At 38.4% G+C, this 16,665-nt stretch overlaps 1 protein-coding gene across 1 annotated transcript in view; it reads left to right on the top strand.

Moving 5' to 3' along the window:
• DNAH7 (dynein axonemal heavy chain 7) overlaps window positions 1-16,665 on the top strand; it is a 254,731-nt gene that overhangs the window by 102,694 nt on the left and 135,372 nt on the right. The window contains exons 25-27 of the mRNA XM_052658581.1: window positions 4,445-4,613; window positions 7,514-7,616; window positions 7,737-7,864. Of these exons, the coding sequence (XP_052514541.1) occupies window positions 4,445-4,613; window positions 7,514-7,616; window positions 7,737-7,864 (400 nt within the window). The remainder of the gene's footprint in view (window positions 1-4,444; window positions 4,614-7,513; window positions 7,617-7,736; window positions 7,865-16,665) is intronic.

Raw genomic sequence — 16,665 nt, 5'->3', positions numbered from 1 at the left:
GATCTAGTTCCCTAACCAGGAATTGAACCCGGGGCTATCTGCATTGAGAGCTTGGAGTTAGCCACTCGGCCACCAGGGAAGTCTCTACTCTTTAGGCTTTAACAGCCTGCATCCTGAAGATCCCCAAACCAGTGCCTCCAGCCAAGGCCTCTCTCCTGTAAGGTTTCACCACACACATACTGGTAGATATCTCCATTATATATCTCATAGGTATTTACATGTACATTATTTTCTGTTGTCCTTCTGAATAATAAAAGACCTTTATTTTTAACTTCCAGTTTCCATTCACCATATTCCAGATTTGTTAAATACTAAATTAAACTTCATTTTTTCATTTTCTTCCAACATAACTAGTTTATTGACTAAACTAGTTTCAGGATGCAAGCAGAAAGCAGTTTTATCCTTTTTTATCACTATTCTTTTAAACTTGCTCTATCAAATAGTATCCCCATTTATGGATAAAATCTAGGATACTCTACTCTTTCTCGGATATTCCCTACTCTTTCTGGTGACTCTAATATATTAATAAATAGAGTTATTCTTTTCAGATGTTACAAGTCCATTTAGGTATAAAATCAGTTACTATTTTTCATCCGATTTAAAACGTCCCTTCCTCCCAGTTCAAGCTTGACTCAAGCTTGTGGCCTGCGTTTGGGAAGGTGTTGATAAATGTGGTCAACCTTTTGTCATTATTATCCCTATCCATTGCGCCCTCCCCTCAGTAGCCCTTCTTTTGGCTTCTCCAGTGCTGGAAGTTGATAGAGGAGAGGTGAAGGAAAGGAAGAGGTCGGTTTACAGGTGACAGGTGTCTGGGGTGACAACTATCTTTTGCTATCTAGTTCCTTCCATGATGGCACACGTTCAGATGTTCCAGATGTCCCAAGGGATGTTTATGTGGATTTGGGGAAGCCCTCAGTCACCTGATCGTCCCACCTGTGGAAAATGCTTTCTCTGGCTGGCTGCTGGTGACTTTTGCTTCAGCCTCTACTGAGGTCGACTACACACAGACCCTCTTCCTGGGGTCTACTCTGATTCTGCGTGGGTCTACTGCACCTGGGCCCACTCAGCTTAACTCAAGGCTGGCTCCCTACCAGTGGGATCTAGATCTTGTCAGATGATGCACATGTGTTTTGCCATCAGTAAGAGTGCATCTTTCTTACTGTCCCTGTTTTCTCCTACTCCGCCATCAGCAGAAACTGCAGGCATCCTCTTGACTAAATATTTTAAAGCTCCCAGCTTGGGGGTTTAGTCAAAATCCTAATACAAGCTGATCTCTATTTATATACTGTTACACATTTTTACAACTAATATGTAGGTGAGTGAAGTGAGTGAGTGAAGTCGCTCAGTCGTGTCCGACTCTTTGTGACCCCATGGACTGTAGCCTACCAGGCTTCTCAATCCATGGGATTTTCCAGGCTGGAGTGGGTTGCCATTTCCTTCTCCAGGGGATCTTCCCAACCCAGGGTTCGAACCCGGGTCTCCCACAATGTAGGCAAATGCTTTACCCTCTGAGCCACCAGGGAAGCATAGGTAGATTTGCCAAAAATTTTATCATCATCTTTACTCACCATGGCTTTTTCCTTTGTCTAATTTTTGGTTTAATTTTTCTCCTTCTGAAGCAATAACTTTTAGTTATTGTTTAAGTGAGGCTCTGCAAGTAGTGAGCTATACCAGTATTTATCTAAAAATGCCTCTTTGTTTAGTTGCTCAGTTGTGTCCGACTCTTTGTGACCCCATGGACTGCAGCATGCCAGGCTTCCCTGTCCTTCACCATCTCCCAGAGCTTGCTCAGACTCCTGTCCATTGAGTTGGTGATGCCATCCAACCGTCTCATCCTCTGTTGTCCCCTTCTCCTCCTGTCTTCAATCTTTCCCAGCATCAGGTTCTTTTCCAATGAGTTGGCTCTTAGTATTGGAACTTCAACTTCAGCATCAGTCCTTCCAGTGAATATTCAGGACTGATTTCCTTCAGGATTGACTTGTTTGATCTCCTTGCAGTCCAAGGGACTCTCAAGAGTCTTCTCTAACACCACAGTTCAAAAGCATCAATTCTTTGGTGCTCAGCCTTCTTTATGGTCCAACTCTCACGTAAATACATGACTACTGAAAACACCATAGCTTTGACTGTATGGACCTTTGTTGGCAAAGTAATGTTTCTGCTACTTAATAGGTTTATTGTAGCTTTTAATATGCTGTCTAGGTTTGTCATAGCTTTTCTTCCAAGGAGTAAGCGTCTTTTAATTTCATGGCTGCAGTCACCATCTGCAGTGATTTTGGAGCCCAAGAAAATAGTCTGTCACTATTTCTGTCACTATTTCTATTGTTTCCCCATCTCTTTGCCATGAAGTGATGGGCCCCGCTGCCATGATCTTAGTTTTCTGAATGTTGAGCTTTAAGCCAACTTTTTCACTCTCCTCTTTCACCTTCATCAAGAGGCTCTTTAGTTCCTCTTTGCTTTCTGCCACAAGGGTGGTGTCATCTGCGTATCTGAGGTTATTGATATTTCTCCTGGCAATCTTGATTCCAGCTTCATCCAGCCCTGCATTTCGCATGATATACTCTGCATGTAAGTTAAAATGCATCTTGCTCTTCTTTTTTTCTTGGTCTTCACGATATTGTTGTTGTTCAGTCTCTCCGTTGTGTCCAACTCTTTGCTACCCCATGGACTGCAGCACACCAGACTTCCCTGTCCTTCACTGTCTCCCAGAGTTGGCTCAAACTCATCGATTTAGTCGATGATGCCATCCAACCATCTCATCCTCCGTCACCCTCTTTTCCCCCTGCCCTAAATTTTTCTCAGCATCAGGGTCTTTTCCAATAGATTAGCTAGGTGTAAAACTGTAGATGAACAGTAATTTCCCCTCAGCTCTCCAAAGATATTATTCTACTGGCATTTATTGCTACTGCTGACTAGTCTGTTATTCTAATTATTAGTTTTATTCCTTTATAAGTAACTTTCTCCGTTGTAGTTTTTAAGGTTTTGTCTTTATTATTGATGTTCACTGGATGTTATTAGATGTGAAGGAGTTTTTATATATCCTACTTGGGACTTTTTCTAGTTAATATCTTTTTCAATTCTAGCAAATTTTCAGCCATTGTTTTTAGAATTTTGCCTTTTCCCCTTTCTTTTCCTTCTTTTTTCTTATTGTTGGCCTCTTTCCCTGGATGATTTCCTCCTACTTATCTTCTAGTGTGCATAATTCTGTTTCTGTATGTTTTCTCTGCTATTTATTCTGTTCATTGAATTTTCAAAAGTTCAGAGATTATATTTTTCATTGCTAGATTTCCAGTTTCCTCTTTTATAAGATTGACTTCTTTTTTTCCTCACAGTTGTCCGATGTCTATTGCTTTTTATTTAAAATCTTCCTAAACCACCAGAATACCAAAGAAGGCGGAGTGCCATATATACAGTAGCCCTCTCAGACCATTGTCCAACTGCCTAATTGCCTTTGTCATTGCAAGTCTGATTCTTATTTTGATCTCTCTTTCTGGTTTTAACTGTGAGCTCATTTTAGTAGGATTGTTTCCCCAGGTGGTCTTCCATTTCTCAATTGCGGAGGTGTCCATGTGGAACAGTTTTACATTTATCTCTGTGAAGGGCTCTAGGGTTTTCTCTTGTCCAGAACAAAATTTTAATGCTAATTTCTCAGTTTGGTTTCATATGCCTATCAGTAGCCATTACCTTCTCCAGCAGATCTTTCTGATCCAGGGATCAAACTGGGGTCTTCTGCATTGCAGGTGGATTCTTTCCCAGCTGAGCTACCAGGAAATGGAAATTTGATGGCACCCTTTATGAATGATGTCGATTTCTCACTGGGCACTGCATGGAGTATAAGCTTCCTGTCCCTTCATTGACTCTTCTTTGTCTCCTGAATAGGCTGCTGAAGTAATTTTAGTTTCCATTTACACCCAAGGCAACCTTTCAAATCTTCTAGGTTTAAATAGTGAATCCATTCCAGCTCCTCAGCTTGCTCAGTTCTAAGAACTTTTGTTTCTGTGTGGGTATAAATGCACTTGTGTTCATTTACAAATTCCAAACCAATGTGCACCTCTACAACTTTAGCACCTAATTACTTTTCCAGCTATGCATTGTCTTTTCTTTGATAATTTGCTTTTCGTTCTCTCAAAAATGGTCCTATATTTCCAAAGTTATCATTTTTTATGTAGCATTTCCGTATGCTTGCAGTAAGGTAATTGGATGGTTCAGGATCAACTGAATTCTCCAGAAGTCAGCATTGAATTTCAAAGGTGAGTTTGTTCTGATTTTGTCACATATACAGCTATTCAGAAGTAAAATATAAAACAGACAAAGATTTTCATAGGTTAGTAGGAAGGAAGGAATTTTTGGTGAGGAAGTAGAAAATTTGGCTCTTGATTTAAATTTTTTCTGAATGTATATAAAAATCACATTATTACACAAAGATTGTTTATTTCTTATATTTTAGAACCTTATTTGGAGCCCTTCATCTGCACCTTGGAGGAGCACCTGAGGGGCCAGCTGGCACTGGAAAGACTGAAACTACTAAAGATTTAGCCAAAGCTGTAGCCAAGCAATGTGTTGTTTTCAATTGCTCTGATGGGTTGGACTATCTGGCTCTAGGAAAATTCTTTAAGGTTTGAGTGTACTCCTCATTTGTGATATGATAACTTCTCAGAAAGACTTTTTATAATGAAACATAATTTGATGCATATAAAAGACTTGCTGTAAGTAGAGTTATATCAAAAGCTTATTTGAGAAGGAGTTCTACCTCCCTCTCAGATAGTAAAGAATTCACCTGCAACATAGAAGACCCAGGTTCAATCCTTAGGTCAGGAAGATCCCCTGGAGAAGAGAATGGCCACCCACTCCAGTATCGTTGCCATAGAATTCCATGGACTGAGGAGCCTGGTAGGCTGCAGTCCTTTGGGATGCAGGGTGGGACATGACTGAGCTGACTAACACTTTCACACTTTCTACCTCCCTCTTCAGTCCTTGCTTTATAAAGGGTCAGTATTCCTGATAGTAATGAATGAGTGGTGTCCCTTCAATACACTGGGCAACTAGAAGTTTGAGAACCATTATTTTAAGTGAAAGTCGCTCAGTTATGTCCGAGTCTTTGTGACCCCATAAGTATAGTCCATGGTATTCTCCAGTCCAGAATACTGGAGTGGGTAGCCTTTCCCTTCTTGGGGGATCTTCCCAACCCAGGAATTGAACCCAGGTATTCTGCATTGCAGGCAGATTCTTTACCAACTGAGCCACAAGGCAAGTTCAAGAATATTGGAGTGGGTAGCCTATCCCTTCTCCAATGGATCTTCCTGACCCAGGAATTGAACCTGGGTCTCCTGCATTGCAGGCAGATTCTTTACCAACTGAGCTATATTGCATCCTGTAAATACTGAGTTCTCTAAAGACTTTGTTATTAATGAGTTATGATTCAATAATTTACTTTTATAGACACATTCTATTTAATCTTTTTGGTGAACTTGAAATCCCTTTGTTTTTTCTTATTCTGAGTCAGACTCCCACTCTTACGAGTTGGTAAGATTGCAAAAAGAGGAGTGAAAGATATAAAGTCTCTGGCTAAGTCCATTGAGTAACCTTTGAGCATCTGGTCATTTTGATGCTTTGTTGCTATAGTTTGTTGTTCCTTAAAATATTAGGTGGCACAATTGAACACAAAATTATCCATGTGGGATTATGAGTTCCACTTACTTGTTTTTTTATTTTATATTTTTGTATACTTTGCAAATTACAATTTAATGATTCTTTAATCCTTAATTTTCAAAGATAACTCCAGAAAAAGTTAACATTGAAAAAATACTCAAATCATTTGTGTACCTATGACTGATTCATGCTGATGTCTGGCAGAAACCAATGCCATAGTGTAAAGCAATTGTCCTGCAATTAAAAATAATGTTGATGTATGGCAAAACCAATACAATATTGTAAAGGAAAAAAAATAATAATAATAAAATAAAATCTGAAAAAAAATAAATTTAAAAAAATTACTAAGCTATCCCACAGTATGAAAACATTATAAATAAAGAACAAATAAATGTGTTTTAGGATTAAAAAAACTACTCACACTAACAAAACATAACAACCCTACCCTATGAGTAAACTATTCCTGACTGAAATATGGCCTAGTCATTTAATAAAATATTTGGAACATCAGAAGTTTCTATATTTGTGACACTGAAACAATTAGAATGATAGTAAAATAAAGGAAAATATTATAATAAGTAAAATATGAAGAAAACCTTTGAATGATCAGTAGCTATTTCAATCATCCTATATAATGATATACAACCTCACTGTAATGCTTATTAAAGAAATAATCAGCAAATCTAAAAAATTCCCTGTGTACTTTAAATAGCCATTATATTCCTAAATGTTTCAAGAAAATTCTGGTATGCAGTGAGTTTTCAAATCTATATAATAATATTCTTAATTCTTTGATATAGATTCATATATTAAAATATTGTTTTGTTATTGATAAGTATTGATTATATGGACAATTTATATTAGGATCATGCTGAATAATAGGGGTACAGAATTAAAAAGACAGAGATCTTACTAGAACCTCACAATCTGTATAACTCTGAACACGTGAATTCATAAGCATTTTGTTCTCTGTGATTTCTAATCCTTTTATTATGTCATGTGTTAGATTTCTAAGTCTTAGAGTCTTCACTAAATATTGGAAATGTACTATTCTTTGACATGCATGGTGTTCATGTTTAATCCAGTGTGTTTGAATAGATGGAACTGTACACAAATCCAAGGTTAGCCACTATTAGATATGTGGCATTGTACTAAATACTTAGCATCTTATGTGACATAGCCTTAGTTTCCTTGTATAAAAGATATATACAAAGTGCCATGCATCATGTCCTGCATATTATAGGTAAGCTTAGTGAAATACACATACATACATATACAGTCTAGAGAATGTACATTCAGTAATCATTTTTGCATTTTTAAAGAATTTAATTTGAATTTGGACTCAGCTACTCAAGTCTGACTTTCTAGTTTTTACTATGACCAAATGGCACATAGTTACTTTTGAGGTAGCTGTAAGTTAGAATTGCAAGCTGGGGCCTCCGATGGTGTTAGCTGGTCATTAAGGTACTCAGGTTACAGGGTAGTCTCATTGACAACAGGAGTCACCTTATTTAAAGGATTATTACAATCCATTCTATGGAGTCCGTAAGGAAAAAGTGAATAAAATCAACTTGTAACTAAAAAATAAGAAAGGCTTTAAAATTATAGATATGCATCTAAATGCCAAAAGATACACAGAGAAAGTAAAACAGAAATCAATTGGAAAAATTTTCAATTCATCAAACTCTTTATTCATGCAGAATAATGAATTGGTAATAAAAGAGTAAGCTGTCTTTAAAGATAAAGGTGAATAAGCAATTTCCTTGATAGGATATTAAATCTGTGAGGAGATGAGGTGAAAATACAACATTTCAATGTAATATTCAATCAGATAAAATTGAAAATTTTCATTACTCTTTTCTCCCAGGGACTGTTATCTTGTGGTGCCTGGGCTTGCTTTGATGAGTTTAACAGAATTGATTTGGAAGTGCTGTCTGTGGTTGCTCAACAAATTCTTACTATCCAAAGAGGTAATGGACTGGTTTGTCTCTGCGTTGTGTGGAAACAGTAGAAATATAGGACATAATGAATGGCACGAGTCCCATTTATATGTGGAATTGCTAAGTCATTTCATCCTTGATGACCCACAGGTATTAATGCAGGTGCTGATTTACTAGTGTTTGAAGGAACTGAATTAAAACTTGACCCCACGTGTGCTGTCTTTATAACAATGAACCCTGGATATGCTGGACGATCCGAGCTGCCTGATAATCTAAAGGTACAGAAAAGGCAATTATGTAATCGGTTCCCTTGTTGTGATTTACAAAGTTAATATATAAAAAGAACATGCTCTTCTTGAATTTTACATAAAACAGTTTTAGATGTTATATTTTAGACAGCTGTTTTAGAAAAATTTTAAAGCTTTGATTACCTTTAAAAAATATGCAATTTCTAGAACTTCTGTTTTAAAACTGATGGTAAGTATAAAAATTGGAAAACATAGGAAATATTGGAAAAGGTACCCATTCTACTGTTTACTATGTGGTATTCCTCAATATTAAATGTTGAAATCAGACAACTGTGAATACTGGGGGAAGGTCTGTTCCTATTAATATTATAATATGGGCATTTTTCTATCTTTATGAACATGATTCAAACTGTAAATAAGTTTATTGAACTGTGTTTACAGTTTGAAATTTACATTGTATCTAGTTTTCCTTTATAGATAATACTGCAATGGGAAATGGGAAATTTTTACTTAAGGCATTTCTCTGTTTTAAGGTATTTCATTAGGAGATTCATAGGACCAAGAGCTGGGTTGCTGAATTGCCTTCTAACAGAGGTTGAAACAATTTACGTCCTATATCAATTTTCAGTTCTCCTTAATACATAGCACTGTTTGTTTTCTTGTAAGAACAAAATAGCTAATTGACTAGACTAGAATCTTCATTAAAAAAAAAAAAACTTTGATTATTACTGAAATATGACCTTTCCCCCATTTCTTTGTTAGACCTTTTATATCCTTTTCTGGTGAACTGCAAGTTTATGGCTAGTGCATGGAGAAAAAAAGGTGAATAATAATACAGTGGTAATTGCAGATCCAAAACCAAGTCTTCTGACTCTAAGTCCTACATTCCTTCCATTATTCACATTTTTAGAATGACAGCTTCTTATATGAGGTGAGGTATTCTTGTTTTCCACCAAAAAATCTTTTGATTGGACCAACTGCTGCCAAGAATTTTTGTGGTATTTCTATTCCTTGCACTTTTCTTTGCTTGATGTGATGTTTTAGTACTTTGCCTTTGTGAAGGAAGGTATAATTTAAAAATAGAAACTGGTAAATTCTCCTTCATCTAAGAAGCATTTTGTGACTTTTTATTCCATATACATTTGGAAAAAATATACATTCCAATATACATTGGAAAAAAGCCAAATGGCTGTTTGAGGAAGCCTTACAAAGAGCTGTGAAAAGAAGAGAAGTGAAAAGCAAAGTGGAAAAGGAAAGATATACCCATCTGAATGCACAGTTCCAAAGAACAGCAAGGAGAGATAAGAAAGCCTTCCTTAGCTATCAATGCAAAGAAATAGAGGAAAACAACAGAATGGGAAAGACTAGAGATCTCTTCAAGAAAATTAGAGCTACCAAGGGAACATTTCATGCAAAGATAGGTTCAATAAAGGACAGAAATGGTATGGACCTAACAGAAGCAGAAGATATTAAGAAGAGGCGGCATGAATATACAGAAGAACTGTATAAAAAAGATCTTCACAGCCCAGATAATCACAATGGTGTGATCACTCACCTAGAGCCAGACATCCTGGAATGTGAAGTCAAGTGGGCCTTAGGAAGCATCACTATGAACAAAGCTAGTGGAGGTGATGGAATTCCAGTTGAGCTATTTCAAATCCTGAAAGATGATGCGTGAAAGTGCTGCACTCAACATGTCAGCAAATTTGGAAAACTCAGCAGTGACCACAGGACTGGAAAAAGTCCGTTTTCATTCTAATCCCAAAGAAAGGCAATGGCAAAGAATGCTCAAACTACCACACAATTGCACTCATCTCACACACTAGTAACGTATTGCTCAAAATTCTCCAAGCCAGGCTTCAGCAATACATGAACCATGAACGTCCAGATGTTCAAGCTGGTTTTAGAAAAGGCAGAGGAACCAGAGATCAAATTGCCAACATCTGCTGGATCATCGAAAAAGCAAGAGAGTTCCAGAGAAAACATCTATTTCTGCTTTATTGACTATGCCAAAGCCTTTGACTGTGTGGATCACAAGAAACTGGGGAAAATTCTGAAAGAGATGGGAATACCAGACCACCTGACCTGCCTCCTGAGAAACCTGTATGCTGGTCAGAAAGCAACAGTTAGAACTTGACATGGAACAACAGACTGGTTCCAAATAGGAAAAGGAGTATGTCAAGGCTGTATATTGTCACCCTGCTTATTTAACTTCTATGCAGAGTACATCATGAGAAACGCTGGGCTGGGGAAGCACAAGCTGGAATCAAGATTGTCGGGAGAAATATCAATAACTTCAGATATGCAGATGACACTACCCTTATGGCAGAAAGTGAAAAAAAAAAACTAGAGAGCCTCTTGATGAAAGTAAAAGAGGAGAGTGAAAAAGTTGGCTTAAAGCTCAACATTCAGAAAACTAAAATCATGGCATCTGGTCCCATCACTTCATGGCAAATAGATATGGAAACAGTGGCTGACTTTATTTTTCTGGACTGCAAAATCACTGCAGATGGTGATTGCAGCCATGAAATTAAAAGACGCTTACTCCTGGGAAGGAAAGTTATGACCAACCTAGACAGCATATTAAAAAGCAGAGACATTACTTTGTCAACAAAGTCATGTATGGATGTGAGAGTTGGACTATAAAGAAAGCTGAATGTGGAAGAATTGATGCTTTTAAACTGTGGTGTTGGAAAAGACTTTTGAGAGTCCCTTGGACTGCAAGGAGATCCAACCAGTCCAACCTAAAGGAAATCAGTCCTGAATATTCATTGGAAGGACTGATGCTGAAGCTGAAAACTCCAATACTTTGGCCACCTGATGCAAAGAGCTGACTCATTGGGAAAGACCCTGATGTTGGGAAAGATTGAGGGCAGGAGGAGAAGGGACGACAGAGGATGAGATGGTTGGATGGCATCACCGACTCAATGGACATGAGTTTGGATAGACCCCGGGAGTTGTTGATGGACAGGAAGGCCTGGCGTGCTGCGGCTCATGGGGTCGCAAAGAGTCAGACACGACTGAGTGACTGAACTGAACTGATACATTTGGAAAGCTCTTTTGGTCTAATTTTTTTATTCACTCTTGGTTTTCTTTTATTCGGCAGGATTGATCTGAATACCTAAGTATTCGTAAAGGCAAAATATCTGTGAGCAGTTAATCAGTAAAAAACGGGGGCCATCATGGGTTGAGTCTGTTAATGCCCTGTGTGGACTCCTCCACGTTTTATTTATTGTGCATGTTAAAACAGTGGTGCTTGGAGTAGTTTCTTTCTATTTTAGGTCAAAAGCTGTTCTCAAATTCTAATAGCTTTTTGTTGTTTTCATTCCTTTTGTGCAGTCTTCTTGGTTGGCTAGAGCTGCTATAAGACATCTCTTTTCAAGTACATCTGGAAGTACCTAACAATTTGGAAAAATGTCTTAGCCTGAAATGAAAGATATATAGATAAAAATATATGGGCTTCCCAGATGGCACTAGTGATAAAGAGTCCATCTGCCAATGCAGAAGAAGCAAGAGACACAGGTTCGATCCCTGAGTTGGGAAGATCTCCTGGAGTAGGAAATGGCACCCTACTCCAGTATTCTTGCCTGGAAAATTCCATGGATTGAGGAGCCTGGCAGGCTATAGCCCATGGGCCTGCAGAGTGTCAGACATAATTGAGTGTCTGAAAACTATCTATTTAAAGCCTGCTGAGACCCAGAAAGTGTTTTCATGTCTTCAGGATCATCCTTGAAGCTTCCCTCTTCTTCACCCAGCGATTTCAGTCACTTACCAAAACCAGTCTTGTAACTCCTGCCGTTCCTGGCCAGTGCTATGGCCATGCCTTGCTCCCACTCCTCTTCAGTATTCTCTTACATGTCTTACTGCAGTGGTTCACCTATCACCGTTGTGATAGCTCTTTCTCTCTCTCTATATGATGTGTATATGTCTCACATATTCTTAAACACACACATATATATATATGTATGTATATAACATATTCTTATTCCAGTCATCAGCTTATGGACACTTGGGTTGTTTCCATGTCTTGGCTCTTGTAAATAGTGCTGCTGTGAACATGGGGGTGCATTTATCTTCTCAAGTTAGAATTTTCATTTTTTTTCCCCCAGCTGTATGCCCAGGAGTTGGATTGCTGGAGCATATGGCAACTCTTTTTAGTTCATGGAATACCTCTATACAGTTTTCTGTGGTGGCTGCACAAATTACATTCCCACCAACCATGAAGGAGGGTTCCCTTTTCTCCACACCCTCTCCAGCTTTTATTATTTGTAGACCTTTATATGATGATCATTCTGACCACTGTGAGGGGATACCTTGCTGTAGTTTTGATTTGTATTTCTCTACTAATTAGAGAAGTTGAGCATCTTTTGAGATGCCTATTGGCCATATGTATGTGTACTTTGGAGAAATATTTATTTAGGTCTTCTGCTCATTTTTTGATTGGGTTGTTTGCTTTTTTGCTGTTGAGTTATATGAGATGTTTCTATATTTTGGAAATTAAGCCCCTGTTGGTTGCATTGTTTGCAAATATTTTCTCCCAGTTTATTGGTTGTCTTTTCATTTTGTTTATAATTTCCTTTGCTGAGCAAAAATTTTTAAGTTTGATTATTCCCTTTTGTTCATTTTTGCCTTTATTTCCATTGCCTTGGGAGACTAAGAAAATATTGGTACAATTTATGTCAGAGAATGTTTTGCCTGTGTTTTCTTCTAGGAGTTCTATGGTATCTGTCTTATATTTAAGTCTCTAAGCCATTTTGACTTTTTTTTTCACTTTTGGTGTGTGTAAAATGGGAGGGAATGTTATGACTTCTTTGATTTACAAGTGGCTGTCTAACTTTTCCAATACCACTCGCTAAAGAGACTATCTTTTCTCTATTGTATATTCTTGCCTTCTTTGTCAAAGATTGACTGTAGGTGTGTGGGTTTACTTCTGGGCTCTCTATTTTGTTCCACTGATGTGTCTGTTTTTGTGTCAGTACCCTGCTATTTTGATTAATGGAGGCTTGTAGTATTGTCTGAAGTCTGGGTGGGTATGCCTCCAGCTTTGTTCTTTGTCCTCAGGATTGCTTTGGCAATTCTGAGTCTTCTATGTTCAGTCACTAAGTCATGTCACACCCTTGTGATATAAATTTTAGGATTTAGTTCTGTGGAAAATGTTATGAGTAATGTGATGGGGATCTCATTAAATTCATAGATTGCTTTGGGTAGTATGGAAAATAGGCATATTCTATATCTTCTGATGTCACAAAGTCAATAACATGATACATTGTGGCATCCGACTCTAAAGGCACAAGAAGAAGAAAATGCAAGTGAAACTGGGCTCAGTTCCAGTGACAGAGCCTGGCCTCTGTGACACAAGGCTGCTCTGCATGACAGAAGGCAGAAGTAGGGAGCTGAAGGACGTGTGACTGTCTGGAGAGATTTGAGGGAGTCTGGTGTTCCAGGTGAACAAGAAGTCAGGGGTTCATTGAGGGTTTTGTCCTACAGTCAGGAGGATTTGCAAATGCTAACATTCTGATACATAGCTTTCCTCAGAGTAAGAGTGTGAAACACTCCATTAGTACAGAGAAAAAAAGTGAAATAGATCCTAAATCCTCCATTTCACTCAAGTAAAACCTAGCTCATTTCTGAACAGGTCACAACATTATGAAATCTATTTCTAATTTCTAAAGCAAGAAATGGTAACAAGTTACTGCTTGAGATTTTGTTGTTGTTGTTCTTCCAAACATATAGTTCTTTGAAAGCCTCCTCTAGGAAGTATTTATAATTCCTTATGTATTGCCCTTCTTCCACCCTATAGGGCAGAGTCAGTAGAATAATTATTCTCAATTATTTATTTCTGCTGAGGTAAACATGGAGGGTAATGCTAACACCGATTGCATGTACTGGAATTTATTCAAGCTCTGGCAGTTTACCTGGATCTATACTTTCCCGTTTTTTTTTTTTTTTTTAACACATAAGAAAGTATGCCATGGGGTAAGCCAGAATCCAAATTAATTTTTAAAGCACTAAATTACCCTTTCATTTCATGCAAGGATGCTCATGATAAAGGACAGAAATGGCAAGGACCTAACAGAAGCAGATGAGATTAAGAAGAGGTAGCAAGAATACACAGAAGAACTGTACAAAAAATATCTTAATGACCCAGATAACCACTATGGTTTGGTCACTTACTTAGAGCTGGACATACTGGAGTGTGAGGTCAAGCAGACTTTAGGAAGTGTTATTATGAACAAAGCTAGTGGAGGTGATGGAATTCTAGCTGAGCTATTTCAAATCCTAAAAGATGATACTGTTAAAATGCTGCACTCAGTATGTCAGCAAATTTGGAATACTCAGCACTGGCTACAGGACTGGGGAAGGTGAGTTATCATTCCGGCACCAAAGAAGGACAATGCCAAAGAATGTTCAAACTACCATACAGTTGTGTTCATTTCACATGTTAGCAACATAATGCTCAAAATCCTTCAAACTAGGCTTCAGCAAAATGTGAGCCGAGAACTTCCAGATGTACAAGCTGGGTTTACAAAAGGCAGAGGAAACAGAGATTAAATTGCCAACATTTGTTGGGTCATGGAGAAAGCAAGAGAATTCCAGAAAAACATCTGCTTCATTGGCTATGCTAAAGCCTTTGACTGTATAGATTACAACAAACTGTGGAAAATTCTTCAAGAAATGGGAATACCAGACCTCCTTACATGTCTCTTGAGAAACCTGTATGCAGGTCAAGAAGCAACAGTTAGAACCGGACGTAGAACAATGGACTGGTTCAAAATTGGGAAAGGAGTACGAGAAGGTTGTATATTGTCACCCTGCTTTTTTTTAACTTATATGTAGAGCACATCATGTGAAATACTGTGCTGGATGAAGCACAAGCTGAAATCAAGATTGCCGGGAGAAATACCAACAACCTCAGATACGTATCTGATGTCACTTTAATGGCAGAAAGTGAAGAGGAACTAAAGAGTCTCTTGATGAGGGTGAAAGAAGAGAGTGAAAAAACTGACTTAAAACTCAACATTCAAAAAACTAAGATCATGGCATCCTGTCCCATCACTTCATGGCAAATAGAAGGAAAAGGTGGAAGCAGTGACAGGTTTTATTTTCTAGGGCTCCAAAATGACTGTGGACGATGACTGTGCCATGAAATTAAAAGACGCCTACTTCTTGGAAGGAAAGTTATGAAAAACCTCAGTTGCTCAGTCGTGTCCAACTCTTTGTGACCCCATGGACTGCAGCACGCCAGGCTTCCCTGTCTATCACCAACTCCTGGAGTTTACACAGACTCATGTCCATTGAGTCCATGATGCCATCCAACCATCTCATCTTCTGTCGTTCCCTTCTCTGCCTTCAGTCTTTCCCAACATCAGGGTCTTTTCTAATGAGTCAGTTCTTCGCATCAGGTGGCCAAAGTATTGGCGTTTCAGCTTCAGCATCAGTCCTTCCAACGAGTATTCAGGACTGATTTCCTTTAGGATGGACTGGTTGGATCTCCTTGCAGTCCAAGGGACTCTCAAGAGTCTTCTCCAGCACCACAGTTCAAAAGCATCAATTCTTTGGCACTCAACTTTCTATATAGTCTGACTCTCACATCCATGCATGACCACTGGAAAAACCATAGCTTTGACTAGATGGACCTTTGTTGGTAATGTCTCTGCTTTTTAATGTGCTATATAGGAGAGTGAAAAAGTTGGCTGAAAACTCAACATTCATAAAACTATGATCATGGCATCCTGTCCCATCACTTCATGGCACATAGATGGGAAACAGTGGAAACAGTGACAGACTTTATTTTGGGGGGCTCCAAAATCACTGTAGGTGGTGACTGCAGCCATGAAATTAAAAGACACTTGCTCCTTGGAAGAAAAGTTATGACCAACCTAGACAGCATGACAAACCTAGACAGCTTATTAAAAGGCAGAGACATCACCTTGCTCACAAAGGCCCCCTATAGTCAAAGGTATGGTTTCTCCAGTAGTTATGTACGGACGGATGTGAAAGTTGAACCATTAAGAAGGCAGAGTGCTGAAGAATTGATCCTTTTTAAATATGATGCTGGAGCAAACCCTTGAGAGTCCCTTGGACAGCAAGGAGAACAAACCAGTCAATACCAAAGGAAATCAACCCTGAATATTCATTGGAAGGACTCTTGCTGAAGCTCCAATCCTTTGACCACCTCATGCAAAGAGCCAACTCACTGGAAAAGACCCTGATGCTGAGAAAGACTGAAGGCAAAGGGAGAAGGGGGAGGCAGTGGATGAGATGGTCAGATAGCATCACTGACTCAATGGACATGAATTTGGGCAAAGTCTGGGAGATAGTGGAGGACAGAGAAGGCTGGCGTGCTACAGTCCATTGAATCACAAAGAGTTGGACATGACTTAGTGACTGAACAACCACAAAAGAAAGTTTGTATCACCCTAACTTAGGCATTGACCAGCTAAATCACCAGTTCATTCATTCATTCTCTATTTTATTGATTAAAAAAAGTTGTTGAGAACCTACCCTTTAAAAGAGGTACCATCTTTATAGTAATTCTCTTGCATTTCCACCCCCCAGGTATGTAGTAGTTTTAAGCACATGTTTAAGCATCTCTGTTACAAATTGTTTGTTCATGCTCTATACTTTTAATATTTTATTCTTTCCTTTCTTGAACGCTAAACTTATTGATAAAATAGCAGTGCTAAGACCTCTAGCTAGTAATTAATGTAATGCATTGGAACTATCTTGCTTGATGCAAGTCTTTTATTCTCAATTAAGTATCATAACAGATCACTAAGGCAAAATGTCCTTATTCTCTCCCTCCCTTGTGTTTTCGGTAACTTAGCTAG

Source organism: Budorcas taxicolor, chromosome 2 (genome assembly GCF_023091745.1).
Source record: "Budorcas taxicolor isolate Tak-1 chromosome 2, Takin1.1, whole genome shotgun sequence".
In the NCBI taxonomy this organism is placed as follows: Eukaryota; Metazoa; Chordata; class Mammalia; order Artiodactyla; family Bovidae; genus Budorcas; species Budorcas taxicolor.
The sequence above is the reverse complement of the archived record's forward strand: the minus strand, read 5'-3'. Positions and strand labels throughout refer to the sequence as shown.